General features: G+C 48.6%; 2 protein-coding genes across 4 annotated transcripts; both read left to right on the forward strand.

Annotated features, from left to right (window-relative positions):
- Positions 1 to 399: 399 nt before the first annotated feature.
- Positions 400 to 1,973, forward strand: LOC103633566 (acid phosphatase 1). Of its 3 annotated transcripts, none has more exons than XM_008655254.3 (3): positions 400 to 1,047; positions 1,141 to 1,347; positions 1,423 to 1,973. In XM_008655254.3, exons 1-3 carry the CDS (start codon positions 647 to 649, stop codon positions 1,601 to 1,603), a joined length of 789 nt encoding a protein of 262 aa, XP_008653476.1. In that variant the 5' UTR covers positions 400 to 646; the 3' UTR covers positions 1,604 to 1,973. The 3 variants fall into 3 exon arrangements, with proteins under 3 accessions (XP_008653476.1, XP_020396746.1, XP_020396747.1); XM_020541157.2 differs by having other exon boundaries at positions 1,141 to 1,326; XM_020541158.2 differs by having other exon boundaries at positions 1,165 to 1,347.
- Positions 1,974 to 5,724: 3,751 nt separating this feature from the next.
- Positions 5,725 to 6,708, forward strand: LOC100283718 (uncharacterized). The gene has a single exon (NM_001156617.2). The coding sequence runs from the start codon at positions 5,873 to 5,875 to the stop codon at positions 6,473 to 6,475; it is 603 nt and encodes a 200-aa protein (NP_001150089.2). The 5' UTR covers positions 5,725 to 5,872; the 3' UTR covers positions 6,476 to 6,708.
- The last annotated feature ends 10,617 nt before the right edge of the window (positions 6,709 to 17,325 follow it).

The following is a 17,325-nucleotide window of genomic DNA, read 5'->3' on the forward strand; positions in this document are numbered from 1 at the left end:
CCTTGTATCGTAATAATACATGGATCTTGCCGTGCAAACACTAACACTACGTGAACCCGTGTCGTATCGTGCCGCACGAAAACACTATCATACGAGTGTTCAGTGCCAATCTATTTAGCACGGCCTATTTTAGTCATCTATAGCGGCGGTGCGACCACGATCGCCTCTCCTCCGACCCGGTTGTGCGTGCCGACGCGGGCAAGATCTTGTCGAATGATCGATCATATATGCATGTGCGCTTGTCTCGGTCGGCCTGCTAGACTCGCGTGGATCATGCATGGCGACTAGTGGCTTGACTTGGGTTTGTAGAGAGGTGTACGTCGTCCGCCACCATCTCGACACGCACGCACGACACCATGCACCCCACTGAAACGATGCTTTATTTACTGCTACTACGGTGGGTCTTAACCCTGCCTGCTTTTATTGCTCGCTTTTGCACCGGGACGACGATGCCGACCAACGCTGCAGCTAGCAGCCTCGTCGATGGATCAACAAGCTTTAATTTGTGTGCAATGCACCTACGTCGTACATTAATTGTGTTCTTCTATAAAACTAACCCATGCATCGATCATCAGCAAGCATCGTCATCAGCAATTCAGCATAGCGAAGGTCCGACGACACGACGACGACGATATAGCAAATATCGATGACGACGACGACGTCCGCTCGACTCCGGCCGCTCGCCGTCGGCGTCGCTCTCTTTGTCTTCCTACCGTGGCTGAGCTACGTGCTCGAGGCTGCCGAGGAGGGCCGGGCGGCGGCGCCGTGGTTCTGGCCACCACAGATCGGCGGCGACGACCCCTACTACTACTGCCTCAGCTGGCGCCTGATGGTGGAGGCGGGCAACGCCAAGGGGTGGCGCGCGGTGCCGGCGCAGTGCGTGGGCTACGTGCGCGTGTACATGGCCTGGGGCCAGTACCACCGCGACGTGGGCGCCGTCGCGGAGCTGGCGGCCGCCGGTGCGGACGGGCTGATCGACGCCTGGGTGCTGGACGTCGACGACACCTGCCTGTCCAACCAGCCCTACTACCAGGTGAAGCAGTTCGGGTACGTATATCTATTGTACGACACCTGCCTGTCAGTGACAGTGACACAGAGCACGTCTCGATCGATCGCTTGCATTGCATTGCATGCATGCAGGGCGTATGATCCGGTGGCTTTCAGGGCGTGGGCGAGCTGGGCGACCTGCCCGGGGATACCTGCGATGCAATGGCTGTTCCAGACGCTGAGAGGCAGAGGGTTCAGGGTGTTCCTCGTGACTGGGAGGGACGAGGAGACCCTGGGCTCAAGCACGGCCGCCAATCTCGCCGCCGCCGGCTTCTCCGGGTACGACCGCCTCATCATGAGGTACGCAGGCCGTAGCAGTAGTGTATAGCCGACGACACACGTGACGTAACACAGTGGCGTTTCCTTGATTTGCAGAAGCGCGGCGTACCGTGGGCAGAGCGCGGTGGCGTTCAAGTCGGCGGTGCGGAGGAAGCTGGCGGAGGAGGAGGGGTACCGGATCCGGGGCAACGTGGGCGACCAGTGGAGCGACCTGCAGGGCGAATGCGCCGGGGACCGCGTCTTCAAGGTGCCCAACCCCATGTACCTGGTCCCATGATCGATCATCTCCTTTCTTCTTACTCCCTCCGTTTCTTTTAGTTGTCTCTGGATAGTTTAATTTTGTACTATCCAGCGACAACTAAAACGAAACGGATGGAGCAGGTATCACCAGCTCCACCGTACCCGTGGTGGCCGGCGCCATGCATGTACTGTATTTCTACTACTACTAGTGGGCTGAGCAAACTTCTCAATCTTCGAGCAAGCCTGGAAAGGAAGCTGCAGTTCGCTGCCCTTAATAAAAATATTAGGGAAGTCATGTAGATGGACCTCCAAGGGATCCAACATTCCCTTCCTTGTCACAATAATTTGCTTTGGCTGCTCTTCTCTGCAAGAAGAGATCAAACTAATGCAACAACCTCCTCAGCTGTTTTCCACTTGTCCAGCTGCACAAGACACTTTTGCCCCGCCCATACACTTGTATGGATAACCTGCACATTATGATCCACTTAGTTTAAACCTACCCATGTGTAGGGCTTTACAGGAAAACCAAAATCATAAGAAAACTGGAGCAGAAATTCGAAAAGAACAAACCTTACGAGGAAGTTGACAAGTTCTTCGATTGAAAATCAAGATAGCACCATTAAATGATTTGGTGGTCAAGTTACCCTCATTTTTTTCTAAATAGTGTCTCGATACACATTTGTATCATCCACAAACCATATGATTTGATTGGTGAATATCTCTCTATAGTTCTATGAAGACAGAGACATGTGTCGTCTGTTGCGCGGTGGCTATATATGTCCAAATGAGCGTGTCGGGCCAGCCCGGCACGGGCACGGCTGGACCCGGCACGACTTTGGCGTGCTCAGGCACGGCACGCCAGTGTCACGGGCCGGGCCGGGCTGGCACGTGGGCCCAAATCCCTGCCCAGGCACGGCACGCCAACTGTTAATCGGGCCGGGCCGGGCCGGGGGCACGGGCAGCCCGTTGGTGCTGTGCCGGGCTCGGGCCCAGTTACATAATCCACATGACAAAATTCAGAGTTAACAGAATACAAGATTACAAGTCAAATAGGCTACAAAATAGTCTTTAAATGGTTTGGAGCTTTAGTGCAATGCTGCCTCATTAAAAACCTTCCTAGGTAAAAACTCACACTTCGTGAGAAAACCCTAGGAAGGAAAAGAGTACAGCCAGCTCCTTAAAGTATTTATAAGTTCATAGTTCAGTGTTCAGTCCACAGTCAGTCCATATGAGCATATTACAGATTTACAGCAGATAAGAGAAGTAGAGAACTTAAAAGTTCATAGTCCAGCTCCAGCCCTTCTTGAACTCTGTGGTGCTGCTTCCTTTCTTTTGTTCCCTGGTGATACTCGCTGCTCATCATCTAGGTACATATCCTCAAAGGTTGCTTCAAGGTCTTTGGTTTCCTTCTCCACAGTATGCTGCTTGTGCTGGTCAGCCAACTCCCAATCTTTGATACAGGAGAGCACCTCCACCATGTCTGTCGTCAACCGTCGTCGTCGCTCCTCGAGCACCCTACTAGCTAGACTGAAAGTAGATTCTGAAGATATTGTAGAAACAGGGACAGTCAACACATCTTTAGCTAGTATAGAAAGAATAGGATAAGTTTGATTGTGGCGTTGCCACCACATAAGAATGTTGAAATCAGGCCCAAATTTAGTTTCAGTGTCACTGTCAAGGTAAGAAGTTAACTCAGATAAACCAGTAGATGTACCAGCTGTACCAGCTGTACCAGTATTGCTATAACTTTCATCATCACCATATATATCATCCCATGCCTCTGTGGCCTTACTAGAACCACTAGTTGACTGTGGTTGAGGAGTTAAGCAAATACCTCCAAATTTGGCCTCATATATTTGGTACATCTTAGTTAATTTGGTTCTAATACATGAAGGATATCTACTATAATCAGTGCCATTAAGAGTAGATAATCTTTGAAGAACTTTATGAAAGCCCCTCATCTTTGCTCTAGGATCAAGAATGAAAGCAAATGCATAAAGAATGGGTATGTCCCTCCAATATTTCAGAAATTTTGTTTTCATAGGCACTACAGCAGTTCTTAAAAGCTCATGGTTCTCATATGCATTTAGATGTCTAGCAATTTTCAAAATATGATGCAACATTAAGGGTGATGTAGGGTAATATATTCCAGAAAGTGCAACAGTTGAGTCATAGAATAACTGAAAGAAAGACAATAATTTTTCTGCAACAACCCAATGATTATCACTCAACAAACAAGACCCATCATCTTTGGCAGGAGAATTAGTTCTAATCCACACAGAGAAAGTGCTTTGAGCGGAGGTGGTACCAAGGAGGAGGTACCGGGCATCGTCGGCCTCGTTCTGCGCTTCAAGCCTCCGCTCCTCGATCACTGCTTCGAGACTGAGCTCGTCGTCAGCCGAGGCCGTGGACATGGCCGCCGCCTCGGTCGGCTTCTCCGGCTCCTCACGGCGCGCGGCGCACACACACGGTGCACACCTAGACGAATCGAAGCAACAAGATCAAGCACAAGAAGACGAATCGGATTAAGAGAGAGACGAGACCAAGAGCAAGAAAACCTTACCTGCAACACCGGAGCACCGGATCCACGAACCGGATGGCTGACGGCAGAGGCAGAGGAGCGAGCTTGGCGAAGATCGAGTTCTAGGGTTAGGGTTAGTGAGGGTCGAGGGAGAGAGGAGCGAGGATGGAGCAAGAGAGGAGAGGAGCAGCGAGTAGGAGGCGAGGACACCGGAGTTCACCGCTCCGTCGACACACCGGAGCGGCGGAGGCGAGGACACCGGAGCGGCGGAGCCGAATCGCCTGTCGCGGTCACGAGCTGGAGAGGAGAGGAGACGGAGAGGCCGAGACGGAGAGGAGAGGATGCTAGGGTTACGCAGGCGCACGCGACTGAAAGACGCCTTATACGGCTTAACGGGCCGGCGCCGTGCCGCGGCTTACGTGGGCCGGGCTCGTGCCTGCACCACGGGCCCACATGGCAGCCCAAGCACGGCACGGGCACCGTGCCGGGCTGGCACGGGCACGCCGGCCGTCGTGCCGGGCCGGGCTTTCCCCGTGCTTGGGCGTGCCGGGTGCCGGGCTGCACCACGGGCCGGCCCGTTTTGGACATCTATAGCGGTGGCAGTGTGAGGACGGTGCTGGGTTTTAAATAGCCGTCTATAGCTTTTGTTATAGCCTGCTACAGCTGTTTTAGCAGACAAAAGCTATGCGCGCGCTATAGACTCATTTAGTCCGTTGTAGCCCACTATATCCCGATATAGCCCGTTATTAGCACTTTTGAGAAGCACGCTGCTAAACCCCTCAGCCCGCTATTTAAAACCATGGGATGGTGGGGTCTATGGTGAAGTGGGACGCATGAAACATATTCGTGCACGGACATGGTACTTTATAATAACAGGGATGAGTAAAATACTCGAACTTGGCGAGCTATGTCATTTAAACACTGGACTTAGAAAACTAGGTAAATGGGTTCTTGAACTTTGTCGACCCATATAAAAATCGTCTAAAATCGAATTTGCTCAAACCTGATTGTGACCTGACATGCGATCCAGAATTTTCACTAGCAAGCGTGTAGTCGCTATAGTCATGAGTAGGAATGGTAATGAATCACGATCCAAAATATTTCTCTTCATAATAAGTTAAGACCCTTAATTAGTTTTATTTTAAAAATAAATAGAAATATAGACTAATCATATTTTGATTCGATCCTTAAATTTTATATTGTAAACATCTAGATCACATTACCCCCATAGTCATGACTCTCGAGTCTCCATCGATTTAGTAGATATATGGAGTTATGGACACCTTTTCCCGAGCGTCCACCTCTCCCATCCCATGTGGTGTGGCCTGTCTCTGGTCCTGACGCAGCTTCTTGTTCCACTCGTTTCCTCGCCGGCTCAAGCACGGGTGGAAATGCGACGAAATTGCCTTTTGCATATATACATCCCCCTATGTCTTCTGCATGCGAGCAATGATGTCGTGTGTGTCTATCCATGCACGGAAATTTCAGAACAAAAGTTTCAGTTGGGCTGGGCTGGTACTGCGGCAAACATAAAGCCAGAGAGAGCCGGGGTGCATCACCGCGTCCCCCGGACGCGCTCCTCCAATCATCGCCACAGGGAAAAAGAAGGTGGCATGGCATGGCTATAAACAGAAACCAGCCCGCCGTGTCGTGCCTACTCTCTCCTTCCCCCAAAATAAAAGAAGCGATTTTGAACGGCTCCGCTAGCTAAAGCAGGGCAAGGCGGCCGGAAGGCAGGAAATCCGTACGCACGCCGAGGTCGAGGTCGAGGTCTCAGCAGGGAGGATGGAAACGGAGCAGCAGGGCGTGGTTGCGGGGGTGAAGCCGACGCTGGCCAAGGGGACGCCGTCGGCGTCGTTCCGGCTCCGCAACGGGAGCCTAAACGCGGTGCGCCTCCGCCGCGTGTTCGACCTGTTCGACCGCAACGGGGACGGCGAGATCACGGTGGACGAGCTGGCGCAGGCGCTGGACGCGCTGGGCCTCGACGCGGACCGCGGCGGGCTGGCCGCCACCGTTGGCACCTACGTGCCCGACGGCGCCGCGGGCCTCCGCTTTGAGGACTTCGACCGGCTGCACCGCGCGCTCGGGGACGCCTTCTTCGGAGCGCTGGCGGGCCAGGACGACGCGGCCGCGGACGGCGCCGGCGCCGGGGAGGACGACGACGAGCAGGAGATGCGGGAGGCGTTCAGGGTCTTCGACGTCGACGGCGACGGCTTCATCTCTGCCGCCGAGCTGCAGGAGGTGCTCAAGAAGCTCGGCCTCCCCGAGGCCAGCAGCATGGCCAACGTCCGGGAGATGATCTGCAACGTCGACCGCGACAGCGACGGCCGCGTCGACTTCGCCGAGTTCAAGTGCATGATGCAGGGGATCACCGTCTGGGGCGCCTGATCGATCTCATCGTCGTGGGATCGGACGAGTGTGTGTGTGTCAAGCAAATTGAACCCACAAAGCTCCGCAGGACCCGTATTTCCTTCCTCGAGACAGCGATGCGACCTTCATTCTTGTCTTGTCTTGTGGTGGCACCGGTGTGTCTCTACTTGTGTGTGCTCTTCTTTTAAATTCATTAATTAATCTTGTCGTCTTTCGCTGGTCAAGCAGAGGCGATGAGAATGGTTCATGCATGCCCGGTGCATGTTGGTGGATTTGCAATTTTGCATTAACCCGATCGCGCCTGATCTGCTTGCTATGGGCCTTCTGTTTTTTTGTGACTGGATGGCCCTCTGCTTTGTGGACCAAAAAGTGGTTCAGGAATAGCAATCAGTTGGGCTACATTTTTTATGGGCATATCCATATCCGTTCCCAGGTGACTATTTGACATGTGTGCCATTTCTCAATTTCCAAACCTCATTCAACCAATCAATTACTTCGGTACACTATCGGCTAATGTGAAATGCTGCTGCAATGGTATGTATTATCGTTGCTACAGTGCTAGTTTATTGTATTACTGCTATAATATTGTGTATTATCATTCCACGAATATTGTTTGTATTATTGTCTCGTAACTTGATACTGTTGAAATATTGAAATTATGGCTGGCCGCTAAAATTGTTGTTTGATGTTGTTGCAATGATGAAATTTTTTCAAATGTGATAAGATTATTGTTTGATTCTAAATTCTAAAATTGTAGTAGGCGGACGGGTAACGAATGTTCGTCAGGTAACAGATATCCAGTGGTACGGGTATGGATCCATACCTATGGACGTACATAGGTATAGGTATGGGTTGAATTGTATCTCGTGGATATGGGTTCACGAACTACATACTCGTGTCCTACCCGCCTGATTGACATCCCTAAACCCGAGGTGATAGTGCTCGATGACATGGTTCAACATGATCCGTAGTGATAGCGTCGGCTCAAAGTAGCCTAGAGGGGGTGGATAGGCGGAAACTGAAATTTACAACTTTAAACACACTACAAGCCAGGGTTAGCATTAGAATAAAATCCGAGTTTGAGAGAGAGGGGAAAACAAATCAACCAAGAAAGTAAAGCGGATGACACGGTGATTTATTTTACCGAGGTTCGGTTCTAAAGAACCTAGTCCCGTTGAGGTGGTCACAAAGATCGGGTCTCTATCAACCCTTTCCCTCTAAAAAACGGTCACTTAGACCGAGTGAGGCTTCTTCTTTAATCTCACGGGTCACTTAGACCCCGTAAGGATCACCACACAATTGGTGTCTCTTGCCTTGCTTATAAAGCACTTGAGAGTAAGAAGTGAGAAAGAAAAGAAAGCCAAGCCAAGCAAACAAGAGCAACAAGGAAACACAAATGATCCTCTCACAAATCCTAATGTACTAGAATTGAATTGGGGACTTTGATCGGATCGGTGGCTTTGATTTGTGTCTAGAAGTGTTGCACTTTGCTCTTGTATTGAATGAAGAGTGTTGAATGCTTGGATGGTTGGAGTGGAGGTGGTTGGGGGCATTTATAGCCCTCAACCACCAATTCAACCATTGGGGGTGGTTGTTGTCGATGGGCGCACCGGACAGTCCGGTGCGCCAGCCACGTCACCCAACCGTTAGGGTTCTGACGTAGTCGACCGTTGGAGCGCTGACTTCTGGTGGCACCGGACAGTCCGGTGCCACACCGGACAGGCACTGTTCACTCTCCGGTGCCCCTTTGACCTTTGTTCTGACTTCTGCCGCGAACTGTAGCGTTGTCAGGGGCACTGTGCAGTCGACCGTTGCGCCGAAGAGTCGTTGCTCCGCTGTCACACCGGACAGTCTGGTGGCACACCGGATAGTCCGGTAAATTATAGCGGAGTAGCGCTGGAGAAACCCGAAGGTGGCGAGTTTGGACTTGTACGGTCCTGACACACCGGACACTGTCCGGTGGCACACCGGACGGTCCGGTGCGCCAGACCAGGGTACTTGTCGGTTTCTTTTGCTCCTTCCTTTTGAACCCTAACTTTGATCTTTTATTGGTTTGTGTTGAACCTTTATGCACCTGTAGAATATATAATCTAGAGCAAACTAGTTAGTCCAATATTTGTGTTGGGCATTCAACCACCAAAATTATCTACAGGAAATAGGTTAAACCCTATTTCCCTTTCATCGGCTCCAATGCCGATTAGTTTAGCCAGTCGGTTGTCGAGGCTGTCAATTGACAAATCGGTTTGTTGGATGGTCGGATTAGTGTCGATCGACCGGTTATGCATGGTTGGTTATGACAAAACATTTTTGTTTGGTCCATGCGTGGGCTACGTCAGCTAATCTTGTAGGAAAACTACGTCAAAACTTTGATCATGTATATGTGCATAAACTTTATTGATTATATCATGCACATGTGTAGGGGGAGTTATCTCTACATCTTAGATTTTATTGTGATTTATCTTCCTTTCAAAAGGGAACCCATTTCCAGATAAAACACTCAAAAGTCAAAATTCACCCTCAAATCTTTCTTATACACTGGGTATTAGAAAGATGTGAAGCTCACCAACCACTTGAGACATGCTGTCATCAATTACCAAAAAGAGGGGATATTGTGAGCGTCTAGGGTCCTTTGTTGTGTTTTGGTAATTAACGACAAGCATGTATGGAATAATGATTCCTATGAGAAAATAAGAATGTGGGTTTAGTCCATAGACATGAGAGCTACTTAAAGTCCAGAAGGACTTTAGTGGGAGCCATTGGATAACTAGGCAAGGGTATTTGATAGAATTCTTGTTTTGCCCGACAAGAGGAGATTAGATAAGAATATTGACCGAGTTGATAGGCTAGATACTCGTACTATCAAGAGAGCCCAATGATGTTTCCTTGACGAATTTTTAGTGCCACATAGATCATAGATTGATGATTTTACATGAAGGCTAATGATGCTTCCTATTGCAAAAGAAAAATCCTTTCAAAAATGATTTTTTGAAAATGAACAAGTTTGTCGTAGGGCGAACCGTCCGGACCAGGTGGCCCGACTATTCGCAAGGGCAACAGAAAGGTTTGCATGGATGTGGAGTTTTCTATAAGGTGCACAATAGTTATACTACAAACCATTCATGACTTTGGGCAAACCGTTCACAGTAGAGGCCAGAGTTATCCCCAATTTGGCTAAATCCCTAATAGATTCTTCACACCTACCATAGATCGTTCGGCCTTGGGACATGGACCGTCCGCAATAGGGACTATGTCGTTCCTAAGTGTTTGCTTGTGGGCAGTCCATGCCTAGGTCATGGACAGTCCTTTGTCCTATGCTATGAATCGTCCATGCCTAGGTGTTGAACCACCAGCAAGTATAAAATTCTCCATAGGCGGAATGAGATATGTTCTGGTGAGGTCATGCATTGTGAACCACAGATCATCTGACTCATGGATGTGAACCGTTTGCAATGCTAATAAACTATGCAAAGTCGGGTTTACAGGTTTGTTGAGCGCCACAAACTCGTGACTAGTGGACCATCCGGTCGGAGTTGGTAGACTGTCTGTGTGCCGCTTTTTCTAACAACTCTAACAAGCTTTTTGAATGTGTAAGGTATCATAATTAGAGGTACTTTGATTACGACCCTAAAATGCGCTTAACCCCAAGACCATCGTCACACATTCCCCGAGGTCAACAGAGTGTAAACCATGACTCACCCGAGGCTCCTCTCAGTGGTCACTCATAACTCTGCCTTGCCCGAGCCTGCCCTCGGACCTGGTATGTACTCGGGGAAATCCTTGTCCCGCCTAAGGTACCCTCTCCACGGAACCGTCGTTTCCGCCTCGCCCGAGCCCGTCTTGGACAAGAAAGACAACCTCGAGCCAAGCATCAGCCAAAGGTTGCAGGAGACATGAGCATTCAATGCGCGTACCTACCCCGTGTAACATCACAGGAGACACAGGACCATGGTCCCTTTGGCTTTCACCAACTACGATGACACACGCTCATGTATAACGACTATCGTTCCCCCACGATGTTCGCCAACTCTGGATGGGACACACATACGACAAAGTGTGGGCTGGGACACACATACCTCAGCCTCGGAACAAACTCCGCCTCGCTCGAGCTCTGCCTCGGCTACCTGCTCCCCGCAAATCCCGTAGGAGGACATTCCTTTAAATGTTTCCTGCACGACTATGAGCCCCAGAGCAGGCTCGGTCATAGCCTCGGGTAGACTTCTGCCTCGCCCAAGCATGGCTTCATCCTCTATAACACCAACAAACGAACGCCCAACGTCATTAGGAGCCATAGAGTTGACGTATTACTAAGAGCTTTTCGCCATACTCACCATTGCTCCAACCACTGTGCCTTGGCCTTGGCTCTCTGCATAGTTCAGGATGCAAATAAAGGAACCGAACTTACCCCTCTTGGCACAAGTCAACAACGAGCACAAGGGCCATACTAGCTATAGGGGCTCGGCCACGCCTCCTCGCCGTACGCGGTAAACCCTAACGCTCCTGGAGGCCCTCCATGAGGCTATAAATAGAAGCATCCATGGCTTCAGGGAGGCGGGCGAACACTTCACGGTTTTCACCTCCACGATGATATTGGCACTTGCCTCAATCAACTCCAGGGACTTGGGATCCTTCCCTCCCAACGAGCTTGTACTCCCTATTACAAGCACTTACGTGCAAGTAAAACAAGTCTCATCCCCCCTCTGCTGGAAGTAGGGCTCTCTATTGCCCAAACCAGGATAAAAGACTTAGGTCACCTTGCATCACCCATCTGTGCCAAGGCACGCAACATCATTTCACTAACCGGTACGATCCTCGGGTCAAAACGCTAGCAGAATGAAAAGTAAGTGTTACAATAAGTGTGTACCATCCGAGCTTTGGACGAGGACTGTCATCGAGTGCAAAAAAGGTGGAATTGTCCCATAATGACTAGTTAATTGGAGGGGTGTTGTATATATGTGGTGTCTGGGTGTTGAACATCTCTCTTAGCTGTTTGAATTATCTATTGAGAACATTCAAGCCTTTTAACCTCTCTTGCTCACACACATTGCTTGGGATTGCATTCTAGTGAATTGGAGAGGGTTCTAGTGCATTGCATCGAGTTGTTGATCATTGAGGCACTAGGGAGTTCATAAAGCAAGAGTCATCGCCTTGTTACAATTGGAGGTTACCACCTCCTAGACGCCTTGGTGAAGGATCCCTTTTAAGCTCTTCAAGAAGATTGTGATGAAGTCACGGTGGAAGATTGTGAGCGGCCTTGTTCTTGCCTCACTGCAGCGATGAAAAGCAACTATAGTGGAATCAAGGTGCTGGTGATTTATTGACCTTCCGACTCAAGAGATCAAGTGAAGCCTTGATAGAGAAGCGATTGAGTCCTTCAAATCCACCTCAACGTGGATTAGGGGTGACCGGCAAGTCACCGAGACCATAATAAAAAATCCCATGTCTTGTGTGCTGATTACATTGCTTATTGATAGCACTTGAGTTTGAATTGTGCAACCTTTCATTGCTAGCAATTTTGATCACTTGTTCATCCAAAGTTACAAACCAAGTTTAGCTCAACATAGGCTAGATGAATTGATTCTCTTGTTGTATTGATTAAATTTTCCTAGTGTCTTTCACTTTAGTTAAAACTATTTGTTTACCCCCATTAGGCGGTGTACTTGATCCTATAATAAGGTGACACGTTTGTATGTGCCACGTCTCCCTAGGATGTGCAAGCACTGCTCTGTAATGGCCAAGAGTATACTTGTTGAGGTTGGAGGTTGACCAAGACAACAAATAGTAGTAATTATTTAATTGGATAAAAGTTTTTATATCCATAAATAGTACATGTTAAAGATAACTGAAAGGGAAATAGGGTCAAACCTTTTCCTATATAATTTTGGTGGTTGAATTGCACAACACAAATAATTGGACTAACTAGTTTGCTCTAGATTATAAGTTCTACAGGTGCCAAAGGTTCACAAGAAACCAATACAAAGTCCAAGATAGGGTTCAAAAAGAAAGGAGCAAATCCAACCGAAGGCTGCTCTGGTCTGGTGCACCGGACTGTCCGATGTGCCACTGGACAGTGTTCGATGCACCACCGGACAGTGTCCGGTGCACCAGGGAGAATCACTCCGAACTCCTCAGCTTCAGGTTTCTGGAAAATGTTCTCCGCTATAATTCACCGGACTATCCGGTGTAGCACCGGACTGTCCGGTGTGCCAAGTGGAGCAACGGCGAACAGTGCCAACGGTCGTCTGCAAAAGTGAACAATGCGTGAACAGTGCGCGGACTGCACGCACAGAGTCAGAGCAGGCGCCAGAAGGCACACCGGACAGTGAACAGTGACTATCCGGTGCACCACCGGACTGTCCGGTGGCCCAGCTATCAGAAGCTCCAACGGTCGAACCCTAACGGTTGGGTGACGTGGCTAGCGCACCGGACTGTCCGGTGCGCCCGTCGACAGCAGAGTTCCCCAACGGCCACTTTGGTGGTTGAGGCTATAAATACCCCCCAACCACCACACTTCAAGGCATCCAAGTTTTCAGCCATTACATTCAATACAAGAGCTCTAGACTTCATTCCAAGACACAAACAAGAGATCAAATCCTCTCCCAAGTCCAAAGATCACTCCAAACAATTAGTGACTAGTGAGAGAGATATATTTGTGTTTATTTGAGTTCTTACGCTTGGATCGCTTTTCTTCTTCCTCTTTCTTGTTCTCAAGCAACCTGTAACCAACACAAGAGACACCAAGTTGTGGTGGTCCTTGTGAGGGGTCTAAGTGACTTGTTGATTAAGGAGAAAAGCTCACTCGGTCTAGGTGACCGTTTGAGAGAGGAAAAGGGTTGAAAGAGATCGGTCTTTGTGACCACCTCAACGGGGAGTAGGTTTGCAAGAACCGAACCTCGGTAAAACAAATCACTGTGTCACTCTTGTCATTTGCTTGTAATTTGTTTTTGCCCTCTCTTTTCGGACTCGATTTTATTTCTAACTCTAACCCCGGCTTGTAGTGTGTGCTTAAGTTTGTAATTTTTAGATTCCGCCTATTCACCTTCCCCTCTAGGCGACTTTCAATTGGTATCAGAGCCCGGTTCTTCATTAGAGCCTAACCACTCGAAGTGATGTCGGGAGATCACGCCAAGAAGGAGGTCGTGACCGGCGAGAAGCCCACCACAAGCCACGGGAAGACTCCATCGGGAGAGTCCGGCAACAAGGGGAAGGGATCCCCTTCACACATCAAGTCGCATCGGAGCGGCGACAAGAAAAATAAGATGAAGAAGGTGGTCTATGAAAGGGAAATAGGGTCAAACCTTTTCCAATAAGAATTTTGGTGGTTGAATTGCCCAACACAAATTATTGGACTAGCTAGTTTGCTCTAGAAAATATGTCCTACAGGTGCCAAAGGTTCACAACAAACTAATACAAGTCAAAAGAAAGGGTTCAAATAAAAGGAGCAAAGTTCAACCGAAAGCAGCCCTGGTCTGGCGCACCGGACTGTCCGGTGTGCCACCGGACAGTGTCCGGTGCACCAGGGAATCCAACTCCAAACTTGCCAGTCTCGGGAATTCTGAGAGCCGCTCCGCTATAATTCACCGGACTGTCCGGTGCACCACCGGATTGTCTGGTGTGCCAGCGGAGCAACGGCTACTTCGCGCCAACGGTCGTCTCCAACACGCATTCAATGCGCTACAGTGCGGGCCAGAGTCAGAGCAGCGCTAGAAGGCGCACCGGACAGTGTACAGTGACTGTCCGGTGCAACACCGGACTGTCCGGTGACCCAGAAGATAGAAGCTCCAACGGTCGAACCCTAACGGTCGGGTGACGTGGCTGGCGCACCAGACAGTGTCCGGTGGCGCACCGGACTGTCCGGTGCGCCATTCGACAGCAGTCTCCACCAAACGGCTAGTTTGGTGGTTAGGGCTATAAATACCCCAACCACCCACCATTCATTGCATCCAAGTTTTCAGACTTCCTACACCTTACAAGAGCTATAGCATTCAATACAAAACACACCAAAGAGATCAAATCCTCTCCCAAGTCCAAAGATCATTCCAAATCAATTAGTGACTAGTGTGGGAGTGACTTGTGTTCATTTGAGCTCTTGCGCTTGGATTGCTTCTTTTCTTTCTCATTCTTTCTTGTGATCAACTCAATTGTAACCGAGGCAAGAGACACCAATTGTGTGGTGATCCTTGCGGGGACTTTGTGTCCCGTTTGATTGAGAAGAGAAGCTCACTCGGTCTAAGAGACCGTTTGAGAGAGGGAAAGGGTTGAAAGAGACCCGGTATTTGTGACAACCTCAACGGGGAGTAGGTTTGCAAGAACCAACCCTCGGTAAAACAAATCACCGTGTCACACTCTTTATTTGCTTGTGATTTGTTTTCGCCCTCTCTCTCGGACTCGATTTTAATTCTAATGCTAACCCCGGCTTGTAGTTGTGCTTAAACTTTGTAAATTTCAGATTCGCCCTATTCACCCCCTCTAGGTGACTTTCAATTGGTATCAGAGCCCAGTGCTTCATTAGAGCCTAACCGCTCGAAGTGATATCGGGAGATCACGCCAAGAAGGAGATGGTGACCGGCGACAAGCCCGTTACAAGCCACGGGAAGGCTCCATCGGGAGAGTCCCGCAACAAGGGGAAGGAGAAGGAATCCCCTTCACACAAGTCGCATCGGAGTGGCAAAAAGAAAAAGAAGATGAGGAAGGTGGTCTACTATGAGACCGACTCTTCATCGCCATCGACCTCTGGCTCTGACGCGCCGTCCGTAACTTCTAAGCGCCATGAGCGCAAGAAGTTTAGTAAGATTCCCCTACACTACCCTCGAATTTCTAAACGTACTCCATTACTTTCCGTTCCATTAGGCAAACCACCGGTTTTTGACGGTGAAGATTATAACATGTGGAGTGACAAAATGAGGCATCACCTAACCTCACTCCACACTAGCATTTGGAACGTTGTTGAGTTTGGTGTACAGGTACCATCCGTAGGGGATGAGGACTACGATTCGGACGAAGTTGCCCAAATCCGACACTTCAACTCCCAAGCCACCACTATACTCCTCGCCTCTCTAAGTCGAGAGGAGTATAACAAGGTGCAAGGGTTGAATAGTGCCAAAGAGATTTGGGATGTACTCAAAACGGCGCACGAAGGTGATGAGGTGACCAAGATCACCAAAAGAGAGACGATCGAGGGGGAGCTCAGTCGATTCATGCTTCACCAAGGGGAGGAGCCATAAGTGATGTACAACCGGCTCAAGACCTTGGTGAACCAAGTGCGCAACCTCGGGAGCACAAAATGGGATGACCATGAGATGGTCAAGGTTATTCTAAGATCACTAGTTTTTCTTAATCCTACTCAAGTTCAATTAATTCGTGGTGATCCTAGATACAAAATAATGTCTCCCGAGGAAGTGATAGGTAAATTTGTGAGCTTTGAACTAATGATCAAAGGCTCCAAAAAGATCATCGAGCAAGGCACATCCTCCTCCATACCCGAAGCACAACCCGTTGCATTCAAAGCAACGGAGGAGAAGAAAGAAGATTCTACTCCAAGTAGAATCCCCATCGACGCCTCCAAGCTCGACAATGAGGAGATGGCGCTCATCATCAAGAGCTTCCGTCAAATCCTTAAACAAAGGAAGGGGAAGGAGTACAAGCCCCGTTCCAAGAAAGTATGCTACAAGTGTGGTAAGCCCGGTCATTTTATTGCAAAATGTCCATTATCTAGTGATAGTGACAGGGGCGACGACAAGAAGGGAAGGAGGAGAGAAAAGAAGAGGTACTACAAGAAGAAGGGCGGCGATGCCCATGTTTGCCGGGAGTGGGACTCCGACGAGAGCTCCACCGACTCCTCGTCCGACGAGGACGCCGCCAACATCGCCGTCAACAAAGGGCTCCTCTTCCCTATCGTCGGCCACAAATGTCTCATGGCAAAGGACGGCAAAAAGAAGAAGGTGAAATCCAAATCCTCCACTAGATATGCAACATCTAGTGATGAGGCTAATTCTAGTGATGATGAGGATGATTTATTTACTCTCTTTGCCAACTTGAACATGCAACAAAAGGAAAAATTAAATGAATTGATTAGCACTATTCATGATAAGGATGAACTCTTGGATAGCCAAGAGGACTTCCTAATTAAAGAAAACAAAAAACATGTTAAAGTTAAAAATGCTTATGCTTTAGAAGTAGAAAAATGTGAAAAATTAACTAATGAGCTAAGAACTTGCCATGATATCATTTCCAACCTTAGAAATGAGAATGCCAATCTAGTTGCTAAGGTTGGGAAGCTTGATGTTTGTGATGATTCAATTGTTAGTCTTAGAAATGATAATGCCAACTTAATTGCTAAGATTGACAAATTGAATGCTTCTCTTTCTAGCCTTAAAATTGAAAATGAAAAATTAATTGCTAAGGCTAAGGAGCAATGCTTCCATTTCCAGTCTTAGAGATGAGAATGATATATTGCATGTTAAGATTGTTGAATTAAATACTTGCAAACCCTCTACATCTTCCGTTGAGCATGTTACAATTTGTACTAGATGTAGGGATGTTAATGTAGATGCTATTCATGATCACCTTGCTTTAATTAAACAACAAAATGATCACATAGCTACATTAACTGCTAAAATTAATGAGCATGACTTAGAAAATGAGAAATTTAAATTTGCTATAAGCATGCTCTATAGTGGGAGGCGCCCTGGTATTAAGGATGGTATTGGCTTCCAACAGGGAGACAATATCAAACTTAATACCTCGCCTAAAAGATTGTCTAATTTTGGTAAGGGCAAGGCTCCCATGGTTCAGAATAACGAGGGTTACATTTTATACCCTGCCGGTTATCCCGAACACAAAATTAGGAGAATTCACTCTAGGAAGTCTCA

The sequence above is a fragment of the Zea mays genome, chromosome 7 (genome assembly GCF_902167145.1).
Source record: "Zea mays cultivar B73 chromosome 7, Zm-B73-REFERENCE-NAM-5.0, whole genome shotgun sequence".
Classification (NCBI taxonomy): domain Eukaryota; kingdom Viridiplantae; phylum Streptophyta; class Magnoliopsida; order Poales; family Poaceae; genus Zea; species Zea mays.